The sequence below is a fragment of the Motacilla alba genome, chromosome 1A (genome assembly GCF_015832195.1).
Source record: "Motacilla alba alba isolate MOTALB_02 chromosome 1A, Motacilla_alba_V1.0_pri, whole genome shotgun sequence".
NCBI lineage: Eukaryota > Metazoa > Chordata > Aves > Passeriformes > Motacillidae > Motacilla > Motacilla alba.
In genome coordinates this window covers 15,118,881-15,137,817 of record NC_052031.1, presented here as the reverse complement: position 1 = coordinate 15,137,817, position 18,937 = coordinate 15,118,881, and the positions used below count along the sequence as shown (strand labels likewise).

At 36.2% G+C, this 18,937-nt stretch overlaps 1 protein-coding gene across 2 annotated transcripts in view; it reads right to left on the bottom strand.

Annotated features, from left to right (window-relative positions):
* The window catches only part of CPNE8 (copine 8), a 69,919-nt gene that overhangs the window by 30,181 nt on the left and 20,801 nt on the right, over nucleotides 1-18,937 (bottom strand). For both annotated transcript variants that reach the window (XR_005258976.1, XM_038154190.1), the window contains exons 3-10: nucleotides 18,537-18,583; nucleotides 17,483-17,586; nucleotides 14,590-14,629; nucleotides 13,743-13,819; nucleotides 7,669-7,732; nucleotides 7,443-7,546; nucleotides 5,563-5,667; nucleotides 2,325-2,366 (exon numbers count right to left, since the gene is read on the bottom strand). Coding sequence is in view for 1 of the 2 variants with exons in the window: in XM_038154190.1 (XP_038010118.1) it covers nucleotides 2,325-2,366; nucleotides 5,563-5,667; nucleotides 7,443-7,546; nucleotides 7,669-7,732; nucleotides 13,743-13,819; nucleotides 14,590-14,629; nucleotides 17,483-17,586; nucleotides 18,537-18,583 (583 nt within the window). In the remaining variant the exon portion in view is untranslated. The remainder of the gene's footprint in view (nucleotides 1-2,324; nucleotides 2,367-5,562; nucleotides 5,668-7,442; nucleotides 7,547-7,668; nucleotides 7,733-13,742; nucleotides 13,820-14,589; nucleotides 14,630-17,482; nucleotides 17,587-18,536; nucleotides 18,584-18,937) is intronic.

Sequence of the window (18,937 nt, the reverse complement as noted above, 5' to 3'; positions counted from 1 at the left end):
AAGCCCAGGTAACTCAGAATGGGGAAAAGGGGAAAAAAAACTTCTCAGTCAAGACTCAGGAAGTCAAAATCCAGTCAAGTCATGATTCAGAAATCAAGTATATTCCCCATAATTTTGTCTTCCTGATTGCAGAACAGACTGTAATATTCAGAATAACTTGCTTTGCTATCTGGAGAACAGGCAATCTTTCAAAGATTGGTCCTGCCCACTCTGCACATCTCTGGAGCAAACAGATTCAGTGTGGTGAAGTGTCCAGCTGGTGTAACAACAGCTTATTAAAACTGTCCATCACAAATGGAAATAATTATAAACTGAGGAACAGCAGAGTTGTACAAAAAACTGTTAGAGTAACTCTTGAATGGGATTAATTTCAGATATACTTGGCAATGTCAGAGTTAAATTAGGCACTTAGGTTTTGCTGTGATCACTATGTAGGTTTATAGGCATCACCAACTGGCAATTTATTTCAGGTAGGATAGATTCAATCAGACCATTTTCCCCTGTAAGCCTCTGAAGTAGCTTAAATGATTAGTTCAATCTACTTGTCTGATTTTTGCATTGTCTAAAGTCACATGAGATGAGTTCTATGTCATTTTTCAGAGGACTTTTACATTAAAGATGTCAGCGCTCTGTGTGCTTCTAAATTCAAAATAGACAGAAAGCAAAAAGCAAAAAAACCCCATACTATTATAATAAAAAGGAAAACATGTAAATGGTATCCTGCACTTTTTGTTTTTTAGGTATTAATTTTATAGGTATTCAGACAGTGATGTGAGCAAACGCAGATAATATTTGAAACTATTTGAGACTGGAGAGGCTAATGATTGCCTAAAATCCACAGTACATTCCAGACTTCACTCAGACTGGCAGTTACTTAGGGTTATTTGTCAGATTTCTTCCTTTTCTTTTTAATGTTACAGATTTTGGGTAAAGTGAGATAGCACATGGGGTTTGATACCTTGATAAAATATAATCCTTGTTTTTTATTAATGTGGCAATACGATTTAACTTTTCATTGCCAGCTTATTTTCAAAAATGTAGTTTATACACAAACATATAAAATTTTTAAGGATTTGCCAAATCTCATTGAGAAAAGAATGTTAATAGAAATTTTAACAGGGATGCAATGATTTTTTGCTAGTATGGCTTTTTGAATTTAAATACATTTATTTTAATTGCTAGAATATGTTATGTATATATGTTATTTCTCTCCAGGGAATATCTCATCAAGAAGGATGAATTTACACTGGCAGGTATTCACAAAGGTTAAACATGAGATAAGAATGCTTGTAAATCAACAGGCTTCATGATGGAAAACCAAAAAGACAAAATTATAACCAAGAAAGCTGAATATGCTTTTGGATCTTGTCAGCAAGGTAATGAACAGTAGCATAGGATAAATTTGCCTATTATGATTACAAGACATTGCCACAGAAGCACAAAATCATTATCTATAATACTAGAAGCAAATTGCTTCGGTTGTATTAAAGACATTACTGTAGAATAAATTATATGCTTTTAAAAATCAAAATGCAAGGGCATATCCATACATTTTAAAATATAAATTACGATTAATAGGAAACAATTAAGACAGACCAACTTGAAGATAAATGGAAACAAACATACTACTGTATTAAATTTCAGTTCTAGTTCCAAGATTTATGAATACAGTTTCTAATCAAAGTATGAAGATATAAGCTCAAACATTTCTAAAAGAACAAGAGGCATCAATCCATTGTGTTAAACAATAATTGTACCTTGTTTGTCAAAATAAAGGCAATTTGATAGGCTCATTTCTTCAGGAAAAAAATGTACAGCCAGTACACTGGGGTTCACAGCTCTTAAGAATAAGAGATATTCCTCCTGAATTTAGCAACAGAAATTCCAGGAATATTCCAAGGTCCTCTTTCAAGGGGGTTATACAAAACTCAGGTCTTCCAGCTCCAGAGTTTACAATAACATTTTGATGAAAACAGACATGGAAATGAACATTCAGACCCAATGTGAAATTAAGGTAACGAATAGGTGGCTTCTACATTGCAATATTTGGGCCACCACGAGTAGCCACTGCAGGCACGTGCATTTTATCATGTTCCATGAATGAATGTACACACAGCAGGTTGAAATAGGCTAATGCATCAGTATTTACAACTGCAAAACACAGAGTTGTATCACAGCAGAATTCTTCCAGTACCTGTACCTCTAAGTATGGACAAATAACTAACCTTCTTTAATATTATGCTGGACACAGAATATTCGTATGTTTTGCAATGTGTACATACATGCAGGAATAACCCTTAAGTTTAACAGAAATAATGTCTTACCTTCCATCTCTATCCCAGTCATATACTTCTACTTTAATTGTCCTAAAATAAAAAAACAAAACAACAACACAAGCCTATTAAAATGTTAAACATGTACCTGGATTGCCTTTAAGATCAATAGCACAGGGGTGCATCACTTGTGCCAAATCCAAAAAGAATTTTTCAGTCATTTCTCATGGGGCAGCAAACAGCCTGTCAGGTTACACAACACTTCTTCATAAATCAATAGCTAAATACAGTGGAAACTAAGGAAACAATTAAACGCATTGCAAGTTTGACCAACACATTTTTACTGGCTGATGCTCTGAATTTTCTGTGGTTTTTAAAATAAATGATTCTTTAAACCTTAAAGTATTATCGAAGTTTTTATGAACTGTTTCCTTATGACTAAAGTGAACCCTTGAGAGCAGCTCTAACCTTGCGTCAGGGATGAGTGGGAAACAGATAAAAAGGAAAAAGCAGACATTTCCCAAGTAAAGATCAATCATGTTTCACATACTTACTTCTAGAGTGGATGTCTTAAAATGCAAATACTACAGAGTATATTATCATCAACATCCTCGATGAGACAGGAAAGATACATGAGGATAGAGATAGTATATAGCTTTGTTCACCTCCTTTTACTACAGAAAGGGCATTTCTATAAGCAAATTCAACTACCACTAGCAGTGAATCCTATCTGGCCTAAAATCAACTGAACATGGGATAGAAAAATAACACCTCCCATATTTTAAGCAACAATATAACTTACTTTTATTCTTCAGAACAGTTTCCCATGAAGTGAAGTCATCAGGGCTGTCTTATTAATAGAGGGGACAAGAATCTAAGCAATTACTTTGTAAATTGCATCCATGGAAGCTGCTCCTTATTCTTCCAATTACACACAGTCAAATATGTATTGATTAATTAATTTACTAAGAAGGGACTCTGGGGATAAAGCTGAGCAACAGCTGATATTATAGACAATATGATATCAAGCAATTCACTGGATGTTTTTCACATTTTTTTATGATATTCCAAAATAGGAAAAGGACTCGCTTTGTCTTGATGTACCTCTTTTCAACTCAAATTTAAAGGCTCCTAACCACACCATTCGTTATATTTTATAGCTCTTGCATAATTCAGGTTGGATTTAAGTTACCTTACAATGAAAACTGATTAAAGTGAAAGTTGTTCTGCAGAACAAAGTGAAAAACAACTCCAAACCTCTTGTCCTACCAAGAATTTCAACCTCCAAAGGAAACTACTTTCACCTTCAGGGGAATTCAGGAAAAAAAAAGGCAATATCACAATGTTTTTCCCCAGACAATCATTATTTTACTTCCATTTCAAAACCTGTTATGACAGACAGAACACACCACTGAGTTAAGATTTATGTAAGGTTCAGTGGGATTTAAGTTTTGAATAGTCTTACAAATCTGTATCCAAATACCAAAATCATCTCAGTGAGAAAACTCAGATTATCAAATAAATTATTAAGAATATCAAGATAAATTCCTGAGAAGGATCTTCAGACAGCTAACTGCAGTAAGAGCAATTTGTCCTTGAATAAAGCTCCTCTTTTCAATATGAAATTTATTTCATATTAAAGGATTAATTACGGATCTTGACTTTTATCTATTTTGCATGACATGCAAGATATTAAAAGACCTTTCCAATGTTCACATACTGAAACTTAACCTTTACCTTAAAGGACACAGTTTAGAGGATGGGTTTCCTAGTTTAATATTAAAAAAACCCTTTCATTTAAAAATAATCAAGGTTAGAGATGGGTATCTCTGTTTTAAAACTTTTATACGGAAAATAGCTGTAAGTGCTTTTTGAAAGCTCACACTAAGAGAAAGAAAGAACAAAGACATTAGACACTAAGTACTACTGCAGTACTGAAATGCCATTCTGTGATGTCTGAACACACTGTATAATTGCATAGTTTGAGATAAATTAAGCAAATCCTGGTCACTCCATAATGAAAACGTGGACAGAGTTCACTCAGAAGCATGCACCAGCTGAAGATTTAGTCTCCCCAACACCAGTATAAACATTTACTGTAACATACGTTTACTAACGACATTATTCCCACCTTTCACATCTATCACAGAACCCAGAGCACCAAAACTTTATCTGTGAAACTATGACTATCTGAAAGAGACCTCTGGGGTTTGTGTTTTTATGTATTACCATGTGGATATTAGAAAGTTAACCCTTACCTTTAGAAAGAAGGGTTTTCTAATTAAAAAACCCCAAACCTCTGAAGCTTTTTCTGGACTATCATCAGGTTAATTTCAATTAAACTGAGAGCTAACGACTATTTATTAATTTGAACATGATTGCTGTATGCAGGACTATGAAGTTCCATGGAGCCTTTATTCACTGAGCACATCATGGTGAAAGCAGGTCAACAGTAGATACACAAAAATAATTTGAGGAGTGCTGTTACACTTTCAAGTTCCCTTAATTTGGAATGCTGGAGTTAATTCAATATGCCTGCACCACAACATCTTTTCTAATTATTATGAAAACTTTTTTTCTTTAATATGATAAACAGTGCAGCATTCAGAGACTAGTTTAATGAATATTATTTTGCTTATGCATTATGCATATTAACCCAAATACAAGTAAAAAATTCTATTTGAATATGCTCATTACAAAATTGCTTCATTTTTATTGCATCTAGGTGAAAGAGTAACCAACACAGCCATTTTTAAGGAGTCCAAAAATACCCCTTTCCACTAAACTAATTTGTTTGTTATTAGTGGTAAAATGTTGATTAAAAACATGTTCTTATTACCACTAAAGACAGATCCTTTTGCATGGCCCCACTGAAAACTTCAAATCTGAAGATGAATCTTCTGTCTCTCATCTACTGATGTATGTATTTTAAAGGTTTTCATTTATCAGCACCCTCTGACATTGCTTTGTCACCCAAGGAAAACAAATCATCATTGTTTTTTATGGAAACATTTAAAAAAAATTGTGTACACTTGTCACAGAGACCATGCTTTAAATTAGTCTTTTCTTTCTGTTTCTAATTCACACCATAGAGAGCAAAGAGCTTTTTCCAGAAAACACCATTAGCATTTCCTACAGATTTTAGCATGTGCTTTATTTTTCTAAATTCTTTAATGTGATGAACAGTTTTGAACACCTATTATCCTTTCAAAATGTTGAATAAATAAAGAACACACAAATTAGGGAGGGAAAAAAAGGTATATGCTAAAAAACTTAAGCTACATCTTACCGGTCATAGTCTCCATTACACAGAGCTCTGACAGAAATCTTGAATGCCTGCCATACTGGATTCAATGTATTTTTCACAACTTCTGTTTTGTGGCAGATTGTAAAACTGCAATTAATACAAAAAAATAAGATACATTTTGTATTTATTTACTTTTTCTTTTGCGTCATCGAAGATGGAATTAAAAGAGCCGTAATCATTCATACATACAATGCCCACATAAAGTATAAGATAAGAAAAAGAGAAATATGATGAAATCAGAAGGAAGGGAAGACTGAAGAGACCCGCTGGAGAGAGATTACAGACTGAAGTGTTAAACAACTCTTAATCTAAAATGTTTTTACCCAAAACTTCAACAGGAACTATAACCATTCAGTGAGTATTTCAGGGAAGAGCAGTTTCCATCCCACTAGTTCAAAGAGACTTTGCACATGCAGGAATTAGTCACAGATCCAGAAAGGAAACGATCTTGTGAGGATCTGATTCCTGCTTAGAGATTAAGAAACTGAGCCAAGGGAATAATGGCTTTCAGATTTTAATTCCCCATTTTACATCCATGATTTTTTAACCAGGGCTGTCGTATTCACATATTCTGCTTTCTCTAAATGATGCAAAATCAAAATACCTCTTTTGAACCCCCATCTTGGGGATTGAATTGTTCAAAAGAAAGCAAGAACAAGGTCACTGGTGAAATCATTACTGAAATTCCTCATCCAGTTGCAACTAAAGTTATCCTTCGAGGGAATGTCCTCCTTCTGCCCCAAACGCCTACACTTTTATCCTGCCTATGATTCAGAAGACATGCCTGAAGCCAAAATGACAAAAAAAGGAAGCATCCTTCTGCCAGAGGTGCAGAAGTACTGCCTCAACATCCTGTTGGATTCAGCCATAAAGCATTACTGGCTCAACACTCACCCCTTAGAAGGAAGTGGGGAAGAACAGCACTCAAAGCCAAGAGAGGCTGCATGTACCTGCACTCCCAGTAATACCCAGAGAAATTTCACAAGTGACCTTAACGCCACTCACAAAGAAGCCATAACTCCTCCAGGCTGGCAGTTTTACAAAGGCAGTGTTTACTCAGGAAACTGCTCCTCTAATCTGCCTCCAAGAGAAAAAAAAGCAGGTAATAGATTCAGACTCCCATAAACAGATTTATGTTAACAACTGTTCCAGTTAAGCCACAGAGAAAAGCAGCAGCATGTATGATGATACTTGGTTTGGTTTGATGTTAGGTTTGGTTTGATATGTTAGATGTAAGGACTTTCAGCTTCCACGAAATCTTAACCCTCTAGTAGATCCTCACAAAGGCAGAGTGTTGTGTTGACCAGTGCATGTCAAGGCTTAGCAGTGGAACAGAAGAGATCAGTCTACTTCAACAAATTACAGCATGAATGTAGCAAACAGCCATTTGTAAAAAATATAAATTCTATTTCAAGGATTTTTAAATTCAGTTTCCTAGAACTATGTCAAAAAGATAAAATATACTTCCTAATTTAAATATGCAGTATAAAATGTTTTTGTCTAAACACAATTTCTAAGCATTAGCATATTTTGCAGCTAAAATTTTCTTTGAGAATGCTATTTAATTTAAATGCATACTATATCTTCACAAAAGTAACACTATTTAGCTATTTTATTACAATTAATTGTCATAGTGCTCTATATTTATGAGACATTTACCTCTTAAAATCCTCAATTGCAGTGTTTGATCAATTTGTTGTAATAGTTTTATTCCTATACTGCCTAACATGACAAACTGAAATCCAACAATTATAAAAGAAACACAGCTTAATATGGAAAGTGTAAAAAAATGAGAACTACATTATCTGTAAATAATTAAGTCACCTAATGATTAGCAGCAAAACTACTTAACAGGCACCTACCTGCCATCTTCATTGCTTCGATGAAATACAAGGAAAGGATCAGATTTCCCAAAGAAGTCCTTCTTGTCTAGCTTGTTTGCACAAAATTGCATTAAAACTGAATCCTGAAATGGGTCATAAAGAAAAATTACAGACAGTATGCACTCTACTACACTAAAATAAACAGCGCAGTGTAAATCACAAAATAATTTTCATGTTATTTTTGGAAAGCAATGAGCACACTTACTCTGCAACACCCTAGTTCCTCTGCTGTTACTATGACTGTCCCACACTTCTTCCCAGGAATTCCTCTGCAAAATACACAACAACATCACCTTAGTTCCTTAATATGTATGAAAATTACAACTCACACAGAGAGCACAAGATAAGTTTTCAAGTCACAAAGTTGATGGCATGCAATTCAGTTTCCCTCTTCTGCCACTTGTCCTGTGTAAAAAAGTTGGTTTATCCTAAGTGAATTGGTAAATGAGTAGCATATTTACTTTAGCTAGCAAGAAACAAATCAGTTTTGATTTTAAAAGAAACAGCACTCAAAGTTTCAATAGGTTGAAATAGTATCAGAATTCTACTATCCACTCTCCTCTGATGTTTCCTTTAGAGGTGACTCTACAACTGATTTGTGAAAAACATCCTATTGCAAATTTTACTTTAAAAAATACCTAAAATATAGTTAAAAGTAAACACCAGGGTTATTTTACATTTATTCTGAAATGTCTATGAAGACACATAATAATTTCACCATCCTATCTGATACAGGAGTTGCAAAAGAAATTACTATTTACTCAGAAAGCAATTAAAAACAGAGGCTGCAACACCAGAAATGCCAAAACAGTTCCTCAGCATAAAAAGCAGCAGAGAAACAGAAAACCCACACATAATCTGACAGTATTCAGTGCCAGCAGCCTTTTGGATGGGGACAAAATACAGAAGGCCGCAGGCCTTATAAAAGAAGGACAGTATCAACATGATGGTTCATAAAGAGGTGAAATACTTCATCAAGATCAGCACAGAATTTCTCTACAGATCAAGTTCTCATTATTCAGGAACCAAAAACTCTACCAAATGACTTGTACAATTTTTGATGCTATTAAGTACAAACTTTGTATGCTTAAGTCTACATGCATGAAAATAGTACTGGAACATTTGCAGACACTGAAGAGTTTACTCTCTTACAGATTCCCTTAAAAATCATTCATTAAGAAAAAAAATCCCTAAGTACAAAGTAAGCATCCTGAGAAAAACTTCAGTGGTCACAGAGCAGGCAAACGGAACAAACTTTAAGTAACAATAATGCCCTGTAAGAAAATAATAAAATAATTTCAAGCTGGTCGAAACTTCAAATATGAAAAAAAAAATTACTTAAGAGATTCATCATTACAGACCAGTCTTTCCAATTGCCAGAGAAATACTGACTATTAGTATGTTAAAGACAAGCATGTATGAGTTCCACGTGTTTAAATCCAGAAGGCAGTGCCATTGCTCATCTTCCTTAGCTCTAAGGGATAGCTAGTAGTGAGCTACCCTGGAACTGGTTCTATTGCACTGAAATTACAATAGAAAATTTATGTTTGGGCAACTAGTTTCTCAGGGTTTCTCTGGAAAGAGTTACAGATAAGGGTTTGTGGGGTAATCCTGAGTATTAGATGTATAATAAAGAGAGAGAGAGAGAGAGATATCATCTGTAATCTGCATTGCATAACTGCAGTCAACTCCACCATTCAGGGCTGGTTATCGGAAACTCAGATATAGAAAATGTGCCAGTCTAAGTGTGAAACTAAATAGAGGAAAATAAAATGTGAAAATCTACATTTCAGTGGGTCTACTGGCTTGAGAGTCCAGAACCTGTAGGCTTCTCTACAGTGATCACCTCTTTTTGGACAGTATTTGAAGGAGCAGGTAGAGGAGCATTGTTAGAGGAACAGAACAGACAACCATTATCAAAGAAAGGTTTTCAACAATACCTACATGTCTATATAAGATACAGTCTTGAGAAATAATTATTGTCTCCTTAGAATAAATGATTCCACAATTGAGATACCACATCTGCAGCACCAAGAGAAGTTTAAAAGGACACTCTGAAGAGTACTTGGGCTTCAACAAGGACTGCAAGAAGGACCTTTACAGAGCCTGAGTAAAAGATGACCATTTATGTGGAAATTCAAACCTGAGAGGTGAAAAAGAGCCTCCAATTTTTCAAGCTGGAATTGCAATGAGGATGGAACATCTTTCAGGTCATTCAAAAATTTACAGGCTTATCCCTGAATTTGCAGAGCCTAGCCCTCTGACAGTCACACCCACAGACAAAAGGATAGGACAGATATATATATATATATATAGGAAGTTCAGGTATCTTTCTATCAGTTATGTTCACAGCAAAATGACAGGAAAAAGAACTTCCCATAATAGGCCAGCTGGCTCCAGTAGAGCCTCATTAGCAGGCAATGGCACTCAGATGTGAATAACTAGCATAGAATGCTCATTAAGCTTTGCAATGGCCCCATCTCCTCATCAAAGGAAATCCCTACAGGAATGCACTTAGCAGATCCTGAAAAAAACCACTGCTCAGAGTTAAAAATGTGGCAAGCATCTTCTCTCAAGGAAGACAGAACGTGCAGAGATCTAATTTTGGATAATGTCTGAGCAGGTGACACTCTTGAGAGAAAAACGAAACCACGGCATTTTGGGAAGCAGATGAATCTGCACATTATCCTCTCATGCCAGTACAGCTGGAGCACTGAGGCCAGGCAGAGTAAATCCTACACATGGAGCTTGTCTTGAGAAGGCATTTAATGAATCTAGTAACACAACAGGTAAAGAGAACAAACATTACTGTTGAAATGTCACATTATCCATTGCACCTTCTTTGAATTACTAGAATTCTTTTCCAATAGAAATTATCCAAAACAAATGTTTACATCTGTATCTGGCCAGTCTGTAAAATAAAGTGCAACACTAAAGTATGTTCTTGAACAAAAAATGCTCACTGTCACAAGGATAACAGGCTACCACACTATCTCCTGTGACAGACTGCATAAAATTCCGAGTCCTTAATGGTATCAGAACCAGAGAGGGAGGTCCAGGAGACAATCACAACTGCCAAGAAGAAATACTGTCAGGTTCATGTCTCAGAGGTGTAATCCACTGGTGCTTATAACACCAATGAAACTGCATGCCATGTAGGCAAAGAAAAATGTGAATTTTGTACCTTCACTTTTTTACTTGCCATGAAGATTAGTGCAAGGTGTGTTTCAACCTTCCTGCCTGACCACAACAATTGTGACCCTGTAGGCTTGAGATGTTTTACTTTAACTTTGAGGAAGGATAAGACTACCCTTTTGTCGGAATCCAGAACATCCCTCTGGGTGTCCTGGATGGCCAGAGCCGCTGGCAGGGGGCTCTGAGACCCTGGCATGCAGCCAAAGACACACGTGGGGTTTTGATCTTAGCCCATGGAGCAAATTACTAACTCTGTATGAAGAATTACAAGCCACAAACACACAAGTTTAGATAGCATGGTAGAGATAATCACGAAGTGAAAGGAAGGATTTTTGAGTGCTGTACAGGGGGGTTTTAAGCCTTGTACGCAGGGGTCCAAGTTTTGTACATGGGGGTCAGAGATTCTAAGATGGAGGGATTTGGGTGTGCCCTGTCCTCTTTCTTTCTCCTTCCTAACCTCCATGTCTTTGGTGATGTTGGCACTCACAGATTGGTCTAGAGTAGAAAGTCACCATTCAATATAGATAGCAGGTATTGGAGAAAAAGTATAAACATGTAGTACGTAATATATGATATAAAAGATAGCACCAGCCCCCTGAGAGGGCAGAGAGTGCCTTTGTCTGACCTGCTGAACGGGCCACAGCAGTTCAGGAGAAGAATCTTGTAGATAACCAACAATAAACAACCTTGAGAACAGACAACAGAGGACTACTGAGTCTTTCTTCGAAGGCACGGGTTGGAGGAGGGACTTTTCCATCTTTTGGGGTCATCCCAATCCGGGGGTGAAACCCCACACCCTTTCACTGTAGGCTTCCTCAGGGAACCTTCCCTGATGATACACAATCCGACTGCTCACGGCAGCCATGGAATCCTGAATTGTGTAAGACTTTTGCAAATGCCTAAAGTAGAGAGAGCTTCTTCTAGAGAATGATAAGCTTCAAGTCTTTCTAATTTTCATTTTGAAAGAACATCAGAACTTACTTGAATGCCAATCAGAGAATGGAATTCAAGCTTCTCAAACTGCTTAAGTGTAAAAAGTGCTACTTCACTAGGGTAGCTGATTGGGACTAAAACAGCACCAAGCATTCTCTTCTTTGTACATCCACAGGCAGAGAACTGAAGAAGGAAAATGTTAATGAACTTCATAAATATGGTGAAAAGATAAAGCTCTCTTAACTCATAGATCATGAAGAGCATTCATGCTATGAGAACACAGACTTGACTGCATAAAGAGAGCAGTAAACTCAAAGCAGTAAATATCCCTAAGAAGGGAAGACATGCAATATTGTCTATTCAGTTCTCATTGTTTGACTATTAAGTGGCATTAAACACACATCTGTAAGCAAACAATCCTGAAATGCATTGCAAAGTTTCATGAATAACAGAAATGTCTCCTAGACACTCAGACCTCAGAGAGTCCAGAATGGACAATCACTCAGGCACAGTTGTTAAGTTCACAGTATTGTCAAAAGCAGGAATGACAGAATAAACAGGAACACTATGAAGAACTGATAAAAAGTCAAATGTTTTCTCATTAACATGTGTCTACCCGCAATGCTGGGTCCACTTAGTAACTACCATACAAGACAATATAAGAACCCAGACCTGAGAAATGCTTGTTTGCCCAAGAGAAAATACATTACACAGGCCAACACAACTATGAAGTAAGACCTCTTTCCCACAGAATCTTCACTGATATTTTTTCTTAACTAATAGATAATTTCAAACTTTAAACTTCACCTGTTACTCATTTCAGACTTCATTTAACCTGTACCAAATGCTAAACTGCTGAATGAATGCCTTTTAATCTACGTGTTCAAAACAAATGTTAGAAATTTTCTCAGGAAAAAAAATTGTACTGCTCTGAATAATTTACTAATTGAGGACAGAAACAAATTTGAAGACATTTTAAAAGTCAGGTAAGATTCATCTTACTAAATATAAGTGTCTTCAAAGTTAGCACTTTCTCTGACCAAGTGACCACAGGCTTCCAGTAGAATCAACTGACAATCACCCAAGCCAGTCCACGGAGTTGTGACAGTGCAATTTGCTGTGGCAGCTGGCATGAGCTAGACCTAGACAGTGAAAAGTCAGTGAGCTGCTGTTTTAGTAGAACAAGATAGGGCTAACCTCTGGTCCCAACTGACAAATCAGTATTTCTGTGCTCAAACTGTGCAGCCATCAAGAACTAAAACATTTCCAGAACAAGCAGTGACCTGCTGTGTGTTGCCATCCCACAGTACTGGGGCTCTGGCTCTCCTGGGACAGCCCTGGAGCTGGGCAGGGGTTGTTCCCTTAATTGTGTCACTGGAGCTCCCCTGCCCGTGCCTCGCTCCTCTGTGATTCTTTGAGTGTGTGCAGATGGGTTTCTAAAAGCTGATGACTCTCCTGGGATGGGTCTGAAAGCAGCCAGGGCAAGGTATTTGGGATCCCCCACCTACCACTGGGACACTCTTCTTGTTTGTTCACAGACAACCTTTTTAATCACACAGCCTAACACAACTTCTCTATTATGACACTTACTGTACTGGTCCTCAAGGTTATTTCCTAGACATGTTTTTAAATGTTTAATATCCAGAATGGGATTAAGGAGACAATCACAAAATACTGTTGTCTAATAACCACAATATTTGCTGATGTTAATAATAATTTTGTGTGATTGTGTTAGAAATCTGATAATCTGGTCAGCTGATTCTTCACTGTTTCTTTGTGAAGGTTTTTTGCAGGAACTCCAACGCTTGAACAAAAGGTAATTAACCTTTAATCAAACGTTTTATGATGTGCTAATTTGCAAACTAAAACAAAAACATTTTTTAGATTAGTACATTCAAGCTATTTCTAATGCAAGATGTAACAAGGTTGACAAAAATTATGGATTAGTCAATTCCTTTGCTAATTGTCCAAAATGAAACCTAAATTATAAGAGCCTATATAAAGAATGATTTCTATTGCATGTAACTATTTATTCTCTCTTAAAAGCCACATCTGTCAATTCTGTATATCAAGATATCTCACAGCAAAAGAGCTCCACAACTCTAGCCTCATGAAGCAGAATGCATTCATCCAACATTCCAGAATACTTACACAATTGATTTTTCCAGTCTGCTCCCCTGTGATCCCACTATTTCTCCCAGCGTGCAAAACATCTGTCCCAAAAAATCCTGAAAAGCAATAACATAAAAAACTCAGAATTCATATTTCCCTCAATGAAATTTGGTTTCCCATTTATCTGAGCTGTTCCCTACTGCAGAACAGATTCGGCTGAACACCACATCTTAGGAATAACTATGCAATAGTGAATCATAAACAGACTCACTGCCACCTATTTCACGTAACAGTAGGTTACACTTATAGATGTAATTCTGAGGTACTACACAATCACTCCAGTGAGGATGTAATTGGAGACCCATGGCTAAAAGTCTCATCTTTTCACTGTGAAGCACACACACAGTATTCCTTCTACTATCCTCTTTTCCTTTGCTCCAGGTTCTCAAAGGTTCTCTTACCAAAGCCTTCCTGTATTTATTTTTAAAAACTTCACTGAGAAGCCTCTGAATTCTACTCTTGCATCTCTAAATGTTAAAGTTACTATTTCATCACTCCCACTTTTATACTCATGTTGTCTTGAAAGTTTCTTCTAACATTGAGACACAATAAAAACATGCTTCAAAATTTTAGGACCCAAAAAAGTATCAACTAATTGCAGCATATTACACCCCTGAAATGGTATACATGCATACTCAAATATGCCCTTTGCAAGAGAAATATCCCATTAACATAATACTCATTATACTCATGTGTTTTCACTCATAGCCAATCATTATATTTGTCTCTGTGTACCTGATATTACTTAGAGTCAAAAGAAAATAAACATACTTAAGAAATGTAAGCATTTTAACACAAGGAATTACAATAGTGAGAAAGAACTTACATGTTTTGACAGGTTAGGACTCTTTGAGTCAACATCATAGCTTAGGGAAAAAAAAAAAGAAAATTTATATCAGAGTTGCCCGATGACATATCTGAGGACAATTATGTAAAGAAACAAAAATTAAACAATTGTTTCCCCTATCGCCATGTGTGAAATTTACACAAGCAGATTTGTGAACGGAAGTCCCTCAGTAAGGAACACAAAATGAGCCATCATATATAAGGCTTTGGTTCACTAGTTATTTGAAATGAAGTAACTTTCAACAAAGTGCAAGCTTTAAAGAGAAATTCTTCTGATATTCCTGTTTGAACAGTGAAAGATGACAAAAAGCAGACCAAAAATTAAAACTTAACCCTAGAAAACAAACTAACTTGTAAATTGTTTTCTTAGGTAATTTTTCAGTCATTCGAATAAGCAAATAGAAATAACAATAAACTAAACTGCTTTTAGCAAAGAGTTTTATTTGTTCTTTTGAGTTTATCATGATCTTGGCCTTCCTCCAGCTAGAAAATGTCATAATTTCCCTTCCATAATCAAGTCAAGAGTTAAAAATGTTACTCTCTGAATTTAAGAGTCATAAAAAAAAGTAAGAAATTAATAAAGGATTACTAATCTCTATACTTTAATAGTCTTCCATCTTTATTAGATAATCCAAGTAGTATTTTTATCAAATAATCTGTGCAGATTCAATACCAGTAACTAAACTGAAAAAGGTTTCATCTGTTATGTCAGTGCTGATGTCAGGCTCCCCTGCATGGAATGCCATCCCTTTGGCTGTGCTGCCACAGCTGGCTGCTGGGATGCAGCATGGACCAGATCACAAGTCAGGATGACAGGAATACCAGAACACAGCTGGACACGGTGCAGCACAGTCAAAGCTTTAGAAACATATTCATAAAGAGAAGAAATTCCTACAAATACCATTAACATGAGTTAAATCCTCCAATCAAGAGCAAACTCTTTGGTGAAATTGAACAGAAAAATACAACTTATAATTTGGTCTGAGGGATAGCTACAGAAGTAAAAGAATGACTTCACTGGCAAAATCACTAAGTACCAGCAGTGAGCAGAAAGGGGCCTGTGACATTGGTGGCTGTACATTTTGGGGGGGGTCATGCTTATTTATTGAAGCATCAAATATCAAAGATCTACTTGCCACTTGATTTTTTTTTCCCCCTGCAAAATATATGAATCATACACAGAATTTCTTTGAAAAAATAACACTGTGGCTAAGAGTAGTACACAGTTTTGCCAAGAAACTGAATATAGGAACCTTTCTAAAGCTTCAGAATTGGGATTTAATCCATGAGTGGCTATGAGAGATTCACATTTCTAATTCAGAGTTCTAAGATATTTAATTTTTCATCTATCATTGTTACAGGGCTCTACAGTAAATTCACACGGTATGGCTATATGGTCACTTGCTGGCAAAGACAGCAACAGCAACTCAGCTTTGAGTTCAGAACAGACTTGTGTCCAGGTAACCCAGGAAGCAGCAGAAAGCAGTCAGGTCTTTCTGGTAAGCAGAGAGAACATGTGAAATTTACAGCTTTTCATAAACAGACCAGGAGTCCATTTCTCTGACGACATGAAGAATTAAACAGGGGACTGTGTTTTCCCTCCCAGGTCCAAGTCCTTTCCAGACAACACTTATCCACAAGGTCTTTACAGACTCCCCTTTCTTTCTGTAGACTGAGCTTCCTCTTTTTCAGTTCACTTCTTTCACTTCTCATTTCTACTGCACTGCCTCCCCATACCCCACATGCATCCTAAGAGAAGCAGGAGGCAAACAGGTACAGATTTCCACACAGCCCCCACTGTGTGGCTATTTCAGCACTGCTTTATACTTGGAGAAGAATCCTTTATTTCACAAACTGATTAGCTCTGACTTAAAACTTATTTAAATAACCCACAATAGTTATACTCCACAGACTGAACGACATTAAACCTAACTTTTAAAACTACAAATAAAGTCTGCATCAGGCTTCCATTGTGATTTGTACCCAGCCACCTCAAAGCACCCTGTAATCTTCCTGGCTTTAGTATTTCCTTTCATTCCTTGAAATGGGTGGTCTAGTACATCTTACAAAGGAAGTGAAAAGAAATAGGAAAAGGGTTCTTCAACTAAAAAGGGTCATGCAAAGAAAATTGGTGGCCATGATGCACAGTGTGATGCAAAACTGCAACAAAAACTTAATTATCTATGAGGGCTATTCATACTCTCTCCTAGGGCAAGGTTAAATAAGAACTGCTAATAAAAAAAGAGGATGAAAATTAAAAAACACAAGACAACCTTGATTATCACAAAGACTGAAATGATCAGAAAGTACTGAAATGTAAGAGATGACGTGCAATGGTGATATGACCAGGTAACTGGACTCTCAGTTCTGTTTTCCAAAGAATGAAGTGATGATAGTCAAAACAATTCCACTGGTGGAATGAAATGAGCACATCTGGAATACTGTCAAAAGCCATCCACTTCTCGAACAACTGCTGTTGTTTTAAAATCTTAAAATTTAGTATATTTAGATACATAGTAAAGAAAACTTTGGCTCTGTACTACTAGTACAGTATTTTATTTATGGACAACTTCTTTTGCTGGTTGCGTTTCAAGAATATTTTAATGTTATGACATCTTATAATTTCTATTTTCTGAAAGTATTAATTGTAAGCATAATTGTACTTTACTAGTGAACATCTGCCAATTCCTTAAAACTTGGTCACTATTAAGTTACACATTTATTTCTGAGGAAGCAATGCTAAATCAACTGTGCATTACATTAATTTATCCTATGTCAACAGATACCATCTCTCTTCAAGTAAATTTTATGCTGGACAGAACTTTACATGCTTACAGAGGCTGCAATATGGGAGTCAAAGATTGTTAACTTACAAATCAAATCGCAGATTCTCTCTTTCTTCAAAGAAGTAGTCCATTATAAATTTTCTTACAAAATCTGGATTTAAAGTATTATCAATTACTTCTGTTCTTCCAAACTGTAAAAGAAAAGTGTAAGTTTAAACAACAGGCTATAAGGAAATACAATTAGACTGCCAATACCAGAAATATGTGAGATATATGAGAGCCTGTAAAAACCTGTCTTAAACAGAAAGAAAATGACTGCATTCACATAACAGACCTGTGGATGAAAACAGAGTGGCAGAAGACCTCAGATTTCAATACAGAGTGGGACATACCTTGAGTTGTATGATCTAAACTTCATCATCTCCCAAAGCCAATAAAAATCCACAAAAATTTGAATCAGTAACAAAAATCCACTGTTTCCTGAAAAAATGAGCACCAAAAAAAAAACCTAACCAAACATAACAGCAAGCTTGCATATATTGTTTATTTCAGATATTTAAATATTAGCGAACACAATCCTTCTATTGCAAATGTACCATTTTTGCACTGTCCATCTCCTATTTCACCTCAGTTCAGCTCTCTCTTTAATGCTCCCCTCTCTGAGCTTTGGGCAAAATGCCTTTTCCTTCTTAATGCTTATAGAAGGTGCCTCAGCCCTGTCAAGCTGAAAATATTTAAATTTTAAAAAAATTCAAAGGTAGATCTTTACCACAGTTACAGACTAGTTTTGCTGACACTGACCACCACCACAGCTCAGTCCTGTTTGAATGTCTTCCTCTCTTGAGAGCCACAAAACCTATCCAAACTGACAGCTAAGTCTGGTTTAATTTATCTGAGGGAGACGGTAAAATGGGAAACTCATGTATTTTCTCCATTTTGTTTTCTTTTTTGATGGAAATGTGTGATATAGATATGGAAATTGAGATCAATGTGACTGTATTTTAAGCGTTTGCTAGTACACAGGACCCCCATAAGCCTAGCATGACATTCAAGAGGCCATGGCATGTCCTCTTCTGCTGGGACAAATGATTAGCCTTAAATATACCCAAAAGGTTTTTACATCTATGAATATGCAGCTTACCTCTCTCCATTCTTTGTTTCCAATTGCTTGTGTGTACAAAACACAGACTGTGAAAGGGAAAAAAAAAAAAAAAGTTTGGTTATTTTCAAACTTTAACACATCCTTAAATTAAGTAAACTGATTTTGCAGTCTCTTGTGCTGTGGAAAATAGTAACTAGGACAATCAAATAGTAATGTTTTCCCTCAGCTGTCAACTAGCCTAACCAGACTGGAGATCATGTGGTCTAGTTGTTGCAGAAATCAGCTAATAAATGGAGTGCTTCTAAAATGGCAGGTACCACTTATGCCTGACCTGAGCAAAGCACTTGACAATCTTTAAAAGCAAAATTGGATAAAAGCAGGTCTTCTTTAAATGTGGGTGGTCAGGCTATTCTAGATAATCTAATGCACAATTACCCTAA